Source organism: Carassius gibelio, chromosome B14 (genome assembly GCF_023724105.1).
Source record: "Carassius gibelio isolate Cgi1373 ecotype wild population from Czech Republic chromosome B14, carGib1.2-hapl.c, whole genome shotgun sequence".
NCBI classification, from domain to species: Eukaryota; Metazoa; Chordata; class Actinopteri; order Cypriniformes; family Cyprinidae; genus Carassius; species Carassius gibelio.
The window spans coordinates 17,437,454-17,456,078 of NC_068409.1; the positions used below are offsets into that span (position 1 = coordinate 17,437,454).

The window sequence follows — 18,625 nt, forward strand, 5'->3', positions numbered from 1 at the left end:
AGCAGTCTCAAGCAATCTCAAGATTTCATATTTTATTTGTATTAATTATTATTTGATTTTGAATATACACAGTTAGTGATCAACCGATATATCGGCCGATATTTGGCATTTTTCAAATATCGTCTTCGACCGATACATTTTTCTGTTTGGCTGATGTATTAATACGGTCATCTAAAGTATGTTTCTTTTACACATGTATTTTTTTAATCCATTCTCAAATTATTTCAAATTTCTGAAATATTAATAATAAAAAAAATTTATTATTATATGGGCTTTATATCGGCTATCGGATGCATGCTTATTCTTAAGCAGCCCTGATTTTGATCATGAATCAAATTGATCCACCATAACAAAGAGTGAATATTTGTGCTGTTTAATACATTTGAGATGTTTTGTTTTCCCCAGTGCATAACTGACACATCACAGGTATATTCTTCATCTCTAAATGTTAGAAAGTCATGCAAAATATCAATTTTGCTAAATGGATAAAAAACAATTTAATAGCTCAAATTAGTTAATGTGTATTCCTCTTATCAGTTCAAATATATTCTGCTTTCTGTTATTTAATTTAATTTAGTGTTTTAATGGATTAAAGAGCCATTTAGATTGTAATGCTTTAATGTTCTACTAATAACCATAAAAAGGTACAGCTGTCATAAAACCCAAGATAAAGGTTGTGTGGCTAGAAATCTAATGAATGCACAAGTAGCAGCCATGTTAAAATGTCTTCATATGTTTAAAAAAAAGGTAAATCTCAGTGCCGATAGCCTTGCGGGAAGCTGAATTAATTAATGCAACCCTGATTAGCATTAAATGGCTATTTAATTGCAGGCTTATTTTTATTTATTTTTTCAAAAAAAAAAATTGTTTTTTTATAAATGCTCTTAAATTTAATTTTTAAATCCCAAAATATATTCATTTTTCATATTTTACATTGTAATACATTAATTCACTTGTAGTATTTAAAACTATATATTTAGTTTTATTAATGTTAAGTCTAGACAAAAAAGTTTTTTAATATTGCTTATTTATCCAAATCAGCCATAGCATAAATAATTGCCTGCTTATCGCTCTAAGCCAGAACAATATTTTAATATGAATGCATCCCTAATTTCCAGTGCTTTCGTCCATATGGTCAGTCTTTTAGTCCTGTCCAGTCTTGACCTTCCAAAGAGATGAAAGTGAGCAGATGCCCCGGCTAGTTTTGGAGGTCAGGGGATAATTGATTTGCTAGTTACCCACCATCCAGTGTTAATGTTTCCTAAAATGGCTTTTATAGAGCCGTGTCCCGTGTGGCGGGCCTTTAGGTGAAGCATGTCACGGCACAAGCGGCATCACTCAGAAGCCAGATATCATCAACACGTCTGGAGTCCCACGGGCTGATTCAGTTGAGCACAGTTCAGAGGAAGATGAAGGCTAATACTGAAGTCATTCACTGTCCGAGTGCTAGTGCTCGTGACTTGACCAATGTTGTGGATTACGGTTCAATTCAGTCAAATAGGATTGCGTCAAAAATGTTTTTAGGTGACTGATAAAAATGGCATTTGCAGATACCACTGGTCTCAAATTATGCTCCTTTTTGAGAGAAATAATAAAAAAAATCAAAAGATCATTCTAATGTGCTGTTTTGCTACTCAAAATAAATTTATTATTATTATTATTATCAGTGTTAAAAACAGCTGGGCTGGTGTGTGTGTGTATGTGTGTATGGAAATTTTTGGATTCTTTGTAAATTGTAAAAAGAAATTGCTACAAAAAATTCTAGATTTCATATTAGAATAATTTCGAAAGGATCATGTGACACTGAAGACTGGAGTAGTGATGCTGAAAATTCAGTTTTGAACACCGGAATAAATTACATTTTAACAGATATTAAAATGGAAAACTGTATTTAAAATTGTAATAATATTTCACAATATAAACATTTTTTATGGTACTTTTTATTAAATAAATGCATATTTGATTAGACTTTTTCTCTTTGTATAACGGCAGTATCTATCAGTTTAAAAGTAGCTATCATTTCCTGTAAATGTGTTTTTCAATCCAGATTTACTTCAGCATGTTCTAATAACCTAATTAGTTTGATTTAGTTTGTTCTGCCGTTACAGTAATACCATTATCGTTTATGACTGCTGTAGTCTCAGGCGTCATATTACTGCAGGCTGAACATCTTTCATGTGGCTCTTCAGTCCTGTTTTGTATTCATGTTAATTGGTTAATATTAGTTCTTTTAATAGAAACACAAGACCCAACCCATTTAACAGCACAAATGGTGTTGACTTTATGGTTGTGGTCGGACTGAGCATCACATTCTTTAAAGCTCCCGATGATTTTTATAGTCGTTTCCTTGTGTTTTGTCATCAAGCTTTTTGCACAATTACATTGCTTTTTGTCTTAGTCTTTGTGGATATTTTTAGAAAAGGATGCGGCTCTGGTTATTTCTGCAGTTTAAATGCAAACCGGAATGAGTTATGATAATCCCAGTCCCCAGTTTTCACTTAAAGCCGAACGTTGTCTCTGAACTGTAAGTGTGTTGAGATCAGGCCAGTCTCTAGAGACGTCTTCTCTTCCACACAATTGGAAAGCACATTGCAGGTGATAATCGGCGCTCTAAACAATATTCTGATACGCCGCGTGCCCTTTCTGTCACTGTGCTGTGTTGTTTCTATGACAGTGACATATGAGGATAATAACTGCAGATAAAAAGGCCATTTTGGAGGCACTTTCACATCAGAGGCCAAGCCGCGGGTTGTTTCCTATGGTAACAAATGCACCAATTCTGTTAAAATAATGCTCATCATTATAATGATTTGCTCTGGAGGCAAAGCACTTTTTGCCGGCGTAGCATTCATTGTTTTTTTTTTTCAAATGCAATATAAAGAATTGCACCTTGTTATGTTTGAATAGGGCACTTTTATTCAGAACATGAAGCATTCTATTATGGAATGTGTTTTTGTTCTGATTTCAGCTGTTGGTTTGTTGATTTTCCGATCTTCACAGTAGCTGTGGATCTGCTGGAGATGAATGGTGTTAGATGGGCTGATTGGTAATCTCCTCATCTCCGTTGTCTCTGTCTGATAAGGCGCTGTTCATCAGAGGAGGTCCCTGATCTCTGCCATCTGTGGCATCTCAATGCCAATCCCAGGAATAAAAAGGTGCTGATCGTATGTTCCCAAAAGCATGCAGAAAAATCTGTCCTGTAGTCTGAAGGATGTCCTGGCAACTGGTTTCCACAACAAAATATACAGTGACATTCAAGCTGCAAATGTGTTAATAAATATAACTCATGCTCAGGTCTTCTAAAACACAGCTTTTTAGGAACAGATCGAAATATAAAGGTATAGTTCACCCAAAAATTAAAGACTTGGGTACCGAAACCCAGTGCTAATATGGCACCCCTGTACCTATGGAACCAGTATTCACTGATTTCGGTGGTTCATTTCAGTGCTATCCACTGTAAAGTTTTCTCTGTTCACCGCTCATCACACAACAGCTGTTTCCTCCAGCGACAATTTAGCCCTTAACACATATAAACGCATACTTTAAGTGTATTTAAATAAGTGTAATTAATCTAATTATACGTTCTGTATACATACACTACTGTGCAAAGGTCTTAGTCTTATTCAGTCTGTTGTCAGACTGCTTATGCATTCAACAATCTCACTAAATTATTATTAAAATGAATGGCAAAATGAATGTTTGGACATGTAAACTGATATTTCCTACTGACACACTACAGCAAAATATATAAATAACTGGCTTAAAACCATTTTTTGGAGTGAAAGTACTAATGTTCCTAAGACTGTTCTTTTACGTTACAAATGACATTGTTGCTACTTTTATAAAGAATGAGCATACCCTCATTCACAGAACTGATTAAAGACGGTGACGGACAGCACTCATCTTAACTAAATATCAGAAAGATTGACAGATATACAGTAGAAACATTATGCGTAGTTTTGTATTAAATAATGACCCAGATCATAAAATACATTTATTAGCCTTCGAGTAAGGGAAGCTTGGGAAAGGAGAGTATCCAAAGAGCGTGTGAAAGCTATGGATTTATTTTTAAAAAAAAATTATGTTCTTTAATGTTATCCTTTTTAGACTATTTTATTTATTTATTTGTATAGAAGTATCGGTTTAGGCACCGGTATCGTTTTAAAAGTATCGAAATGGCACCGGTATCGGATAAAACCCAATCGATACCCAACCCTATTAAAGCTTAAAGTGTACTTGTAGAAACCCATAGCCTTTCAAAGTATACTCCATTTGATAGTGTGCATTAACACATGCACATTACGAAGAATCATCTTTGTCCAGTGTCTGCACTGCTTCTTTTTCCATAAGTTATGACTGATAAATAAAGTTGTGAGATCTCATGACTCTCTCATTTAAGCGTTTGTCAATGTGGGCTTCTGTTGTTGATGTTGTTCCTGATGTTCTGTATTTATTTTCTACTTTGAAACAGTGGCCTGAGCCAGTGTCGTCACCTTGTGGAACAACTGATTAGTGCAAAACCAAGTGTATGTGCAACCTGTAAGTGTTGAGATTTGCATCAAGTACATTGTATGTGGACCCAAGTGTTTGGTTACCAACAGTTCATCAGAATATCTCCTTTTATGATCAACAGAAGAAAGAAACTTATATAGGTAGTGCTGGTCAGATTTTTAGGATTCTGGCGGTTTCATGGTTTATGATGTTTTTTCCGTGACTGTGTTTTTATGTGAATCAGAATGCATGAAAGCATTTCAGAGCCACTGCATTCTAATCACAAGCCAAACAAAGATGCTGCATGTAGCCTGAGCAGTTTTTCATGTTTTCTCATTGAAAATTTGATGCATGAGTTGCAAAACCACTTTCTGACAGCAAGTGGCGCTTATGGAGCAGCAGCAGTACAGCGTTTCATTGTTTACTGCAATAATCAAAGCAGCGCTATGCTTAAATACAACATTAATATGCGTCATATAAAGGTAAGATGAAAAGGAGTCAGTTTCCCTACATGTATAAATTCTTATAAACCCCTCACTCCCGATTCAGTGAATAGGATTTTCTTCCAATATTTCACGCAGCATGCTGTGCTCTACAGTATTTTCTCCTCTTTGCATTCATCTTCAGTGTCTTGTCTCTGGCTTCTGTTAAAGGTTGTTTGCAGTTGGATTATTTTCCTAGTTAAAGAATTAGTTGTGTGTTATTAACATTAAAAGTCAGAAGTGTGTGCCATTTACTGGGATGCCCTCACAATTCACAACACTGTCTATTTTGCAGTAAGATGCAAAACATCTTACTGTGTACTTAATTCATGCCAGTTTACCATTAGAACCATTGCATTACATTACATTCAGGTTTGGAACAACTTTTCACTTTTGGTGTGAAAGGGCCTTTGTAGTTTTGACACATATGACTTTTGGGGGTTTTTTTGTTCTTAAAAATCATCAAGCACACCTAGCCCAGGTGACAAAAAGTACCTCAGAATTAATATAAGGCAATACTTTCCATAAGAAATAAATAGGTAGTGCAACACAATATTGTGTTGCATTTATTTTCAAAGTAACTTTCCCCAAAACTGGCGAACTGTGTCTTTAAGTCATTATTGATAATCTTCCCTGTGGCGTAGCTTTCTGAAGGGAAAGCTTTTCTGCGAAAGCCATCATGTGGCATCAGAAGACTTGGAATAGCATGCAAGCTTTTTTGTTTGTTTTCTTTTATGCAACTTTATAGCCCTTTGGCATTGAATTCTTTTGCAGAATGGATAACAGTGCTTTGGCCATTCTTCAAAATCTCCCTCTTTTGTGTTCCAAGGAAGAAAGAAAATTTAAACTGGTTTGAAATGGCATTATAGAATGAGGAAATAATGACAGCGTCTTCAATCTTGGGTGAACCAATTCTTTAGAATCCCAGAATTCCACTGTAAACATGACTCTTTCACTAATTTTAGCCTGCAGTTCTTTCTGATGCTTGCCATTTGAAAGCCACTTAATTCATTCTCATACCATTGTAAGCCTATCCCATAAAACACAAATGCACGCACCACTTAGGAGACATTACTTCCAGCAACACTTTCTGGAAATGAATGTTTGAGAGAGGCTAAAAGCTTTCCTTTCTTCACATTACAGAGGAAGAGTCACTGAAAAAGCTTCCAGTTTTACAGTAAAAGCCTCATATGTCTGTTCTCTTCGGTTCTGAAGACCAAGCAGGCATTTGAGGGTTGGTCTTTATGCAACATTTGGTGTGTCTGGCCCACATTTTATGGTGTCTGCTCAGACCGTGAATGTGTAGTATGATAATTTGCCTCTCTTGGTGGAGAACAGGAGATTGTTTTCAGCACCAGAGCCAGGATTTCTACAGCACTGAGAGAAAGAACATTTAACAGATTTGGCCCAAAGTTCAACTTCTCTGCATTTTGTCTCTTGGCACTGCAGAGAAGGAGCTTTCAGTTGAAGATAGCAGCTGTCACTTTTTAGATGTTTTCAAGTGATAGATTTAATAGATTATTATTTTATCGCTACACTTCACTGGTATTGCATTGGGTTGGTGAATTATTGAACATTACATGTAGAGATGTTCCCTTGTCATATGAGCTGTATTGCTGGTAAAAATAAAACTTCAATCTATTTAGACTAAACTAATCAATTTTCTTGCTTCTAAAAATGGAAGGGAAAGTGTTTGTGTAGCAGTGCATCATCATACAGTATGTGACCATGGACCACAAAACCAGTCATAAGGGTCAATTATCCGAAATTGGATTCATACAGTACGTGATCTGAAAGCTGAATAAATAAGCTTTCCATTGATTATTAGGATTAGACAATATTTGGCTGAGATACAACTATTTTTATATCTGGAAGGGTGCAAAAAAATCTAAATATGAGAAAATCACCTTTTCCAAATGAAGTTCTTAGCAATGCATATTACTAATCAAAAATGTTAGTTTTGGTATATTAAGAGTAGGAGTTTTACAAAATATGTTCATGGAACATGATATCTACTTATATCCTAATCATTTTTTGGCATAAAAGAAAAATAAATAATTTTGACCTATACAATGTATTGTTTGATATTGTTACACATATACCCAAGCGACTTCAGACTGGTTTTTTGCTCCAGGGTCACATGATGAACAAGATGACAATTATTAGTGCGTGAATCAAGCACACTTAGATTGCAGACAATTTCTGTATTTTTTTCTATTATATACTATATGTGTGCATTGACAAATCTTATAGACCTTTAAAAAAAATCACGTACAGGAACTTCCTCTTGCCTACAGTCAACTATGGTTGCGGTGTCTCATTTTGAAGGCTCCACCACATTTGTTGGTCTTATACTTTGTTTCATTTTAGAAAAGTAATCATTGTATCATTCCTCTTGAGCCATACATTACTATAATCTCTTTCTTTTTTTTATTTGAATGTACCCGTTACTTTTCTGAAATAATGCTGCTTTGATGAAGCATATTTTTTTTAGAATGTTGGTAACCAAACAGGTTCCATAGTGTTTTTATTTCTTCCATATTATGGAGGTCAGTGTGGACCAACAACTGTTTTGTTACTTCAAAATATCTTCTATGTTTAGCCACAGAAAAAAACTCATATAGGTTTGTAGGGTTTCATCTAAACCTTGAGTATTTTAGTTTAATGTTTGCCTTTATCAGCAGACCGTGTTTCAACTTGAAAGTTGAAAATACCTTCAGTGTTCAATTACTGTATGGTGATATTTGGTTTTTAATAAAAATCTCGCTTTGACTTAAATGATGTCTCAAAACCTGCTGAGCTGTCTACCTAGACACAACTTTTAGAAAGCATAGTCATGAAATACGCTTACAGCATCTGTTCCACAAGTAAATGGCATTGGAAATGATTTATTAGATTGAGTATTTATTCTTTTCCCAATGCAGTAGCATTGAAGGTGGGTCAAGAGGCATGTATATGTTGTCTCATTTCTTGGCACTTCCAATCTTGTTGACTAAATATACCCTCATTTGAGATGTATCTTCTGCTTGCTAGGAGGCAAGATGATGTCTGTTTCATGCTGGCCAGTGCCATTACTGAATCATTTTCACTGGGCCACTGACTGAAATCTAACCTCGGATGAATTCAAATGCATTTTTAATGTCCATTTTGCCAAAATGCAGTCTTATATGCCTCATAAGTTCAAACACGTTGCTAACAGCCCTGCAAGCTACAGTCGAGTTTGAGGAATAGACATTATATAGTGGTGTTCATCACGAGGAAGGATTTTTTGCTAACGTTTTTCTGTCAGTTATGACTGCTGCAACCAATCACGTTCCTCTCCCTCCAGGCTCAACCTCAGACTAAAGACTGAACCAGACCCGTTTGTTTTAGACACTTGACTTCACTTGCTGCGTTTATGGCACAAGATCAAAGGCACAGATTTATTAGAGCACTGATAAAGGTGCTGTAAGCAATTTTAACTAGAATTCCACTCCACTTAGCCACTACGAATGGGAATGTAAGGTTAGCGGCTCTGTTCACTGATTATCATTCTTTAAAGATTTAATTAGCAATACTTTTTCCTGGCATGGAAATGTGCCCTATCTACTTGTCTAAATGCATATTTTAGATCTTGCTGTGAGCAATTCATCCATGCATATGTTTAATCTTCACTTTTTTTTCTCACACAGTCAGCGTATTCCAAATGGCTTTTTTACACACTTCGTGAATGGTACACCAGTTAATAAATGGAACCTGTGATGTCCATTTGTGATCACGTAATCCTGGTTTACGAGTTATTCTGATGCATTTTAAGGCATTTGAAGTGTTTAACAGTAAAAAAGACTCTATTGGACAACATTTGTATAAAATAATAATACATATTTATTTAATTTGCAGGGAATTTAAATAGCTTTTGAATGAGCACTCGCTGTTCACTTTCACTTTTGATTTCGCGATCACAAGTACTAGGGAAATTTACTGGAAATTTTCTACACCTTAGCTACCCTACTGTAAATGGAGCACATTTTATTAGATCAAATATTTTTCAGTAAGCTCAGGATCTGTTGAGCAAAATGGTCTTGTCTGTCATCTCTCCTTAATCTCGACCTGTGATCGGTCGAATCTGACGCAGCTTGTGTTGCCTAGTACCAAAAAGATGGTAACATAATCTTGAAATCAAACATTTGGGTTGAATTTGCATGTATTTGTCATGCTGTTTTAACCATCTTAGTGTCCTCTCTGTCTGCTAACATGCAGCATCTAGTCAACACATTTTTTATAATATATATTTTTTGTATATTTAAAAAAAAACGATTGTTTGTATAGTTATCGGTGCCGATAAATATGGCAAACCGATTAATCGGTTTAAGTAATTGCAATTTCAGGAGTGAGGTTCATTCTGTACATACACAAAACTGCCATATTTAAATGCAGTTGTCAGTCCTGAAACTTTACATTATGTATATGGCCATTTTGTCATGTAGGACTTCTCCAATTATTTAGTCTGCTTAAACCCACCAGTGCAAGCTCATGTTTATCTGCCTCCACATCTCAACATCCAATCAACAGTCTTTGCCCTACATTTTTTGATAACCCATAAAAAGTTCACCAGTCTTAAATATTTTAACTGTTATAGCAGTCTTAATTATCATTTTAAGAAGTCTTACATTATGCGATGAAAGAACAAGAATTGCAATATGCCCTTATGATTATTACACTTCAGAAGGCTATGATGTAATGAAACAAATGATTGCATTATTGCGTGGTGGCACGTCCTACAAGTTTATTGCTGTGATCTACTATTGATGAATTATAACAATGTTTAATTTAGGACAGCTGTAAAATTGCATCTTTTTTTAATGAGCATCTGGGAGAGATAATCATAAACAAGCCCAAAATGCATTTGGACTTTCAAGGTTTTGTGTTTTAAGTCCCACATTACACATAAAATCTGTATTGGTTACTCAATAAATTAGAAGTAATTTCTTGTAGCTCCTTGTCATAGGAAGGAATATCTAAGAATATTATCACATTCACACTATATATATATTGTACTGGTATTGTTGCAATGATCTTTTTATTCCTTTTTCCTTATTCTTTTCTTTAAACACATTATTATTGTATCAACATGTCTTGCATATTTTTAAACTTGCAGTTGAATATGTGCTGCAACCTGTTTATTTATTATTCCATTTACACGGTCTCATCTGTTTTCTGTTATTTTTTGTTTTTGTGGTGCTGTTTGTTCAGTTCAAGCTGGACATTTCTAATAAAAGCAGTGTGATTTAGGTCTGGCCAGCCAGAGATTGGGGGCAAATGGTGACTTGGACAGATGTCAAGAGGTTAGAGTTCATTACCATGTTGTGGCCATAGGGTCAAAGAGGAAATGACAGGTGGATCTTGGATTTACTGCTATTTGAAACTCTCTTCTGTACTGACCAAAGTACATGAGACCAGTCACTGCACAAAACAATCATTCCTGTCTAGACCAGGTTGTTTTTTGATTGCGTTATTGGCTGGCTCTTGATTTCATAATATGATATGTTTCCAGAACGCTGCTCTCTCTATGAATCTGTGAATCAAAGCATTCACAGACCAAAGTGATGAAAGACGGCACTCATGGTTTCTGACATTTCATTTATAGATCTGAATGAAACCTAGATATGCGATTGCAGTTTTGAAACACAAAGATGCATAATGTTCATTCATATCGTCTGTCCTTTATGCATTTTATTTCATAGTTTGAAAAATGTAAATGTAGAACAGGTTGGAATTTACACTCGTCAAGCCTTCAGCAAGTTAGTTAGCCTTTAGCTTACAGACGAACTGCAATATTATATGGTTTAAATCTGACATTTGTGGAAGTTGTTTGTTTAATTTGAATACATAGATCATCTACAGAAAAAACCTCCTTGGTTTTATGTGCCTTACAACTATTTACTTCTGTACAGAATTTATCATCAGGGGGCCAGATTCACAAAAATCCTCTAAAGATAAATTCTAAGATGTTTCCAAGTGCATTTACTGAAAAAAAGTCTGTTTTCTTTTCTTTAGAACATCTCTTGTTAAGATAAAATGACAGGCTTTGTGTTGTCTGATTGTATGACTCAACACACTTACCGTCATTTTGCTCTGTCGATAGGTTAGTGAACTAACCCTTTAAAAAGCAAGTTTAGAATATTCTTAAATGTTTTAGGGAATACAAAACATTATTGACCTTTTAGAAAAAAGAAATCGCACTTAAGAATAATTTTAATAAATCATTTGATTTTGTAAATCCAGTCCAGGATGCTAAAAGAACACCATTTAGCAACACATATTGTGCAATGTCCCTCACATTAAGCTACTGAAGCAAAAATATAAGATACAAAATTCTAATCTTCACAGTTTTTATGACGGGTGCTGTTTTGCTGGAAGACTGAGACTAGGAGTCACACAGTGGGTCACTGCCACAAATATGCAAGAAGCGGCAGCTAGATAATTCTATTGTCATGAAGGACAAAAAAAACATTTTTAATAAAAATGCAAAATGCCTGGGTTTCAGGCCTGGGAAGAAATATTTATGCCTGGTAAATAAACTCAGCTCACCTGCTATCGGAGCTGAAGTAAACAGTTAATTTTGGACTCTGGCTGTTCTTGAATCGGATGATCCCAGGTGACTTTGACTACTAAACTGCTGTGCATTATGGATGTTTTGGATTTATTAGGATGTTTGTTTTTTGCTGAATTAAGATTGCCTTCTCCGAGACGTGTACTGTGCTGATGGAAAGCCATCTGTGGTTCTATGCTCACAAGACTGTTTCATAGAGATACCTCAGTCCTCTTAACGTCCAAACGTTGCTAAGCCTGTATTGTCTTCTTAACAGGGTGCCGTCACCGGGAGATTGAACACATGATGTTCAAGGACTACAGATCTGCTCGAGCTGTAGGTGAGTTGATATGCATGCTTCTGTCTGCTCGATGTACCGTCAGAGACCCTTTAAGCTTCTCATTCACAGACAGAGTCTAGATCTCACGGCAGAGAAAGCATTTGTTGGCTAGATCTCTGCTGCACACCTGATAAGGCTGTCAGTGTCCCCACGAGAGGCTGCTTCTCAATAATAAGAGCTTTCTTCACCAGTTCTTTGGCATTTATTCTGCCATGAACAGGTGGAAATGTGTGCCTTTGCTTTTCTCTTCTTGTTTGCGCTTTCTAAAGGACGGGAAGTTTAGATTTCAGACCTTTTATTGTTAAGTTGTGAGAGATGAAGCTTGTAAGGTGAGGCCGACACAGTGTTTGCGAGCCAAGAGGAAAGTATAGGGTTTAGTCTGATATTAGAGCGTATAAATAGCCCAAATGTTTATGCCAGTGGAGAACTGCTGCTTTTTGGAGGATAAACCACGAAAGCAGGGTTTCTGTATGAAATGCCAGATGGCCATTCTGTTCAATCTCTTGCGTAAACCCTATCCGAACTCTCAATTTTTGAGCTTTTTCTGTGAGATGAAAGCTTTGTGCTCGTTAAAGTGACTCGTTTAGTTGTATTTTTAATGCTAGATGCTTTCAAAGCCATCTTAGCTTGGTTTTGACATCTGACATTCAACCTGACAGACAGGTCTTCAATCGCACAGCGGAGTGAGTGTTAGAAATCAGATCCTGACAGGAGGATTGAGCCGGGCGACTGTGAGGGAACCAAAGGCTTTAATTTCTGGAAGGCGTGTGGAAGATGAGCTCTGTGTGGGCCGAGCCGGTCGGCTGGCTGGGGTCCGGCCCGTCACACACTGCAGCTGTATGGGGGCAGATTGCCTCGTTCACACTGGAGCTTTTCTTCCACGTTCACCTTATCTGGCTCAGCGCACAGCAACAGACTTGACTTCACTTTTCTGCTCTCTTATAAGGTAATGCCAACTTTACTGAAGGCCGGTCACAAATAGAGAACTGACAGCACTGGCTGATGCATATTAAGGTCAATGTGAAATCAGAATTGTATTTAATGCACATATTGTGAACCTCCCAGTTCTTGATAAAAGGTTGTGGTAGTAGTATTTCATTAGAATGTTCAACAACAACTTCTTTTCTTTTTCTACTGATGTGCGCTGATGTATATTATTAACCAACAGCTAAGTATTTATTTGTGCAGTCTGGCTCTGTTCTGGCATTATTAAAAATTGCATTATTTTGGCTGATTATTTGATCTGGGCCATGTATTTATCTACAATTACGCTACTATTCAAAAGTTTGTGATCAGTGTTTTTTTTAAAGAAATATTTTCAGCATTGATGCATTAAGTTCATCAGATTTCACAGTGATGACATTTTATAAGGTTTCAAAAGATTTAATTTGTACTTTCTATTTTTCTATTTATACTTCCTAAAAAAAAAAAAAAAGAAATGGTTTCCACAAAAATATGAAGCATCACAACTGTTCCTGACATCAATGATGATTTCTATATATATATAATATTTATTTATTAATATTTATTAATAAATATTATTATTATTTCATTTTTAACAGGATATTAGAATGATTTCTGAAGGATCATGAAACAAGGAGTAATTAAGCTGAAAATTCAGCTTTGATTCCAGGAATAAATGATTTTTATTACATATACTCAAATTTAAAAACTGCTATTTTAAATTGCAATAATATTTCACAATATTGCTTTGTTTTTGAGCAAAATAATAAGCACAAGAGACCTCTAATGATCTTAAAACCAAGACCCCAAACTTTTGAACAGCGGTGTAGCTTCTTCAGGTGGCCAAAGGTCATACATACAATTATTTTTGACAATCTTTGTAACAAAATACAGGTTTGGTAAGCTTGTGGAAATGTGCACATGCTTCAGAAACTTGGCCTTGTGTTTTGTGCACATATGTTTGACAAGCTGAGTGCTTGTGCTCATGCAGGTGGCACACATTTTAAGCTGATTTGTGACATTTATTTTCTCCACTTCTCATTCTCTCTCTATTCTCTTATATTCATTTTGGGAGTAAAAATATCTTTTAACCACACTTGTAGTGATTTTTCAAGTGAAAGAGGACTCATAGAACACTATTGTACAACCATTTGTTTTCAGGGAAATCCAGGTAAGTACAATAGGATCCCGGTCGGAGTAATTCACACTGTTCCACCTCAGTGCCAGTACGAATGGTTCTGGCAACTTAGAAAGAACTTTGTCTTTTAGACTAATATATTAGGAATTCAGTGAGATTGACTGTAAGCCGAATGCACACAGCACAGTTTCCTCTCTCACAAATCTCAGTTGCCCTTTCTTATAAATGGCCCGTTTTGCTATTGCCTCAAACTTAAATGATGGAGATGCCAGAGACTGGAGAGTTCAACTTTACACCTAGTTTATTGGTTTTGTGTGAAGAGTTGCAGGACTCGTGTTGGCTGGAATCAGTCCTTAATGGATCGGGAGATCTCATCGAACGGTCTTTGTAAAATAACACAAGCATGGTTATGCATGATTGAATCCCTGCTTTTAATTTAGTGTTTCTTTGCCTCTGTATAAAAATTATAGTTCAACCTAAAATGAACATTTGCTGTTCATTTACTCATACTTCGGTCATCCAGATAGGTGGTAGGTGAGTTATTTTCTTTTTTCTTTTTTCTTTTTTCTTCTTCGGCTGAACTGTAAAGAAGGGTTTTAGCCAAAACTCTGAGCCTTGGTGATTTATAAAATCAAAGTCAATGACTACCTGTTTTGAGATTAACAAAGTATATTAAAGGAGACCAAATGAATACTCGTGGCTCCTGACGATATAATGAGGTCTTATGAAGAGAAATGATTGACCTGTGCAAGAAACTTCTGTACAACATTATTACCTGTAATCCAGAGCCTTGGGCAAATCTGTACAATCCTTTAATAAACTGGTTCTGTACTGCTTGAGCTGCGAACTCTGACCTCAACTAGTTCACTAAAAGGACCTGTTCAGAAGAATGACTTGTTTGTGATCCGAATATCACTCCAGACCGTTTGCCTGAGGAGCTGGATTACAGGTAATAATGCTGTAAATAATGATTTGTTTCTTGCACAGACTGATCATTTCTCAATATATCATCAGGAGCAACAGGTATTCATTTTGTGTTCCTTGATATGCTATTTTGGCATCAAAGGTAGGCATCAAAAACCACAGTTACAGGTAAAAATCGTCTTTACTGTTCCACTTAAAGCGTCATTGCAAAAAATAAACAATAATAATAACAATTTTAATTTGCCTCTTGGAATGTGAGCTGAATCTTCCTGGTTTTAAAATGTCCAAAACACCAAATGGCATAAAACTGCAGCTCTGCCTCCCAAAATTATAACATATTTTTGAAAAAAAAAAAAAAAAAAATCCTGCTTTTGGCAGTTGTGGAAAAATATCATCAGGATTCATTTGAGATCCCTGAAGATTACGGTGTCATTAGTGTTGCTGAACAGGCCACATCTAAAAAATGTACGTGAAAACAATAAGACATTTTTTAACTGCTTTAAAGAACCTGATGAATTCAGCTGCCAGTTTATTTAATTATTTTTTGCTTTACATTTTTCTTTGACAGAAACTTTTATCCAACTTGATTGCATCAGTTCATGCATTCGCTGGGAATCGAACCCATGACCTTGGTGTTTGTAGCGCCACGCTCCACTGTTGGAGCTACATGAATGCCTGATTGCCTGTATTTGATGATTTCTATGCAGTGAATTGCTCTGAACATAGTTGAAATTCTCTCTTTGTCTGATGTTCAAGGCCTTCAGGATTTATATTTAGGCTATAGGCCAAATGATGGGCAGAATTCCAGTTTAGCTCTTGGGATTTTAATTGCTTTCGTGACCCAGTAATGGAAGCTTTAGAATTTTTTTTTTTTCATTTATATTTTTTAATTATTATTATTAATACAGCAGATTAACCCCCCCCCCCCCCCAATTATTTTTTCCCAGTGAAAGGAAGATATCATATAATGTAAAGCAATGGATGGCTTTCTTTTACTTATTTTGGATATTGTTAACCTTAAAATGTTACACCTTCTAATCAATGGATGGATAAATCCTCTTGATGGATAGATCTCTTGCCGACACTTTTTCATATTAAAAATCCTGAGAAATGGGTTGCAAAGGCAATTCATGCCGACTTGATTGGCTGATATTATGATGATATAAAACCAATTAATCCATGTATACGAAAGATTTATTTTGATGCACCTCATTAAGAATATTTGAAAAGAGAAAATGTATGTTAATGCTAACAGTTCTCTAAATCTAATTTTTTTGTAACCACAAATTGCCTGGTTTTACTTGAGTCACATATCTTTCTATAATTACACTTCCATTCAAAAGTGTTGCATTCTAGGTATTTTGCTCCCATCTAATGAAATATTAATCCTTTTTTTTTTTTTTTTTCTGTGGAAGAAAACTTTTGAAATCGGGGGGAAAAAAAGAAGTAGAATCAGTCCCTCAACTTGGCATGAATTAATAAGAGCTCCGAGCAGCTTTTAATCATTCTCTGTGAGGTGAGAGAATTTATTAGATGCTGCCTTGAGAAACGTTGGCCTGTTTTTATTGTGTTCAACTTATTAAAACATGAACACCATATGTGTGACTAACAGGACCCTTCCAAAGATCAACCAAAAACATCTGTGTCACACAAAGTTGTATTATTGTGTAGAATTGGGATGAAAATGCTTACTGTATTTGCTGTTTTTCAGCTAAAGGCAAGCTGCTCCAGCCAGGGGCATCGCTGCCATCCATGAGAGATATAGCTCACCTTTGTAAAGGTGAATTTTCTGTCAAACACCTGCAGCTCTATTAGCACCACATAGATGATAGGGAATCGAGATAGAGATGGAAATGGGGCAACATGGTTAGGTCTCTGCTGGCCCTTTCCTAAAGTCTGAATTTAAACAGAAAAGCAAGATACTAGCATATTACTAGTGTTAATTGTACCTGTTGGCTGTATATTATGTGATGTAGTACACTGAAATTTGAGGGAAACCGTCTGTTCGATTAGAGTAAATGAAAGGAAAGTGCACTGCTCAGACAGACTTTGATTGCTCTTATTGGGCTAATATACAGATAAGAGCCGTGACATGCAAGAAAGCTCTTACGTGGAACCCTGTCTTTAAAGAACCATTGTTTTTCACTTAAGCTTAATAACATATTATAGTAACATATCAAAGTCCACGCTTCCAGTGCTTTTAATGTGTCACTTTGATGCTGTGATATGTAATTGCCTCGCAGCACAAATGATTCAGGCGCAGCTTTGGAATATTTCTACGCCACCAAAACAGCGGCATGCTACATTTATTTCCCTAATTGCATGAAAACTGTTTAAAACGAGTGCCGAAAACACAAAAAGGCTCGTTTTACCTCTGAAAAATCATCTTGACAGCTGTTTGTATTCCCTTTGGCTTTGGGATATTCAGAGCTAATTGTTAAGAATGGTCAAATAAACAGTTTGTAATGAACATGCCAATGTTTGCATCCATGCACATCAAAAGAATTCCAAAGGAAAGCGGCTCGTGCCAAAAACCATGGCCAGTGTTGATGTCCAGGAAAGCCGAGGGACTAAGTCGACTTTGTATCAGGATACACGAGGGGCGGTGTGCCAAAACAAGCTAATTATATTTCCATCTAACATCTAAGAATATAAATAGACTCCTGAGCAGTACACTTGATCTACTGTAGATATTTCAGCCCCACCATCTAAATTCTTGAATTTGCTTCAGTATGCTAATGCACACCAATTCTATAAAGCCTTGATTCTTTCTTTTCCCCCTGATGATGTTGGTGAGCAGCGTTCATCAGGTTTGATATAAAAACACAGCAGCTGTAGCAGGCTGCGGTTTCCACCCACACTCTTATCATGCTTTTATGAGACCGTTGTAATGTCAAATCCTGTGCTCACAACACCGGTCTGCCTTGCTCTCCTAACCTTGACGCACGGGAGAACTGTTAATTCCTCCTGAATGTGTTAAGACATCTGTTAAATGTTCTTAGCTCTGGAAGTATCCCCAGCTATGAAGATAGTGAGCTGTAAATATTTTTATGTATTTTTCCCTTTATTTATACAGTGCTTTTAACAATACAGATTGTGTCGAAGCAGCTTTACAGTATTAAATAGAAAAATAGTGTGTCAATAATGCAAAAGGACAATAGTAAACACTCAATTTTCAGTTAAAGGCAGTTCATCATTGAATTCAGTGATGTCATGATCCAGCTCAGTTCAGTTTAAATAGTATCTGTGCAATCAAGTCGACGATAACGCTGTAAATGAAGTGTACACAACTAAGCAAGCCAGAGGTGACAGAATGAAGAAAAAACCTTGGGAGAAACCAGGCTCAGTTGGGGGGCCAGTTCTCCTCTGACCAGACGAAACCAGTAGTTCAATTCCAGACTGCAGCAAAGTCAGATTGTGCAGAAGAATCATCTGTTTCCTGTGGTCTTGTGCTGGTGGTCCTCTGAGACAAGGTCTTTACAGGGGATCTGTATCTGGGGCTGATCCACCATCTGGTCTGGATATGTACTGGATCCGGGCGACTGCAGTGACCCTCTGATCTGGACACAGACTGGATCTGGTGGCTACGGTGACCTCGGAATAAGAGAGAAACAGACTAATATTAGCGTAGATGCCATTCTTCTAATGACGCAGCAAGTACATCGTTTGTTATGTGAAGTGTTCCCGGTTCCTGTTTACCTAATTAATGCAGCCTA

General features: G+C 36.3%; 1 protein-coding gene across 4 annotated transcripts in view; it reads left to right on the forward strand.

The window, feature by feature from the left end:
• LOC127971379 (ecto-NOX disulfide-thiol exchanger 2) overlaps positions 1–18,625 on the forward strand; it is a 189,885-nt gene that overhangs the window by 30,420 nt on the left and 140,840 nt on the right. For 2 of the 4 annotated variants that reach the window (XM_052574356.1, XM_052574358.1), the window contains exon 2: positions 11,822–11,884. The exons of 1 other annotated variant lie outside the window; for it this stretch is intronic. In XM_052574356.1, coding sequence (XP_052430316.1) covers positions 11,848–11,884 — 37 coding nt within the window. In that variant the 5' untranslated portion in view covers positions 11,822–11,847. The remainder of the gene's footprint in view (positions 1–11,821; positions 11,885–18,625) is intronic. One more of the 4 variants, XM_052574361.1, reaches the window with a different exon arrangement.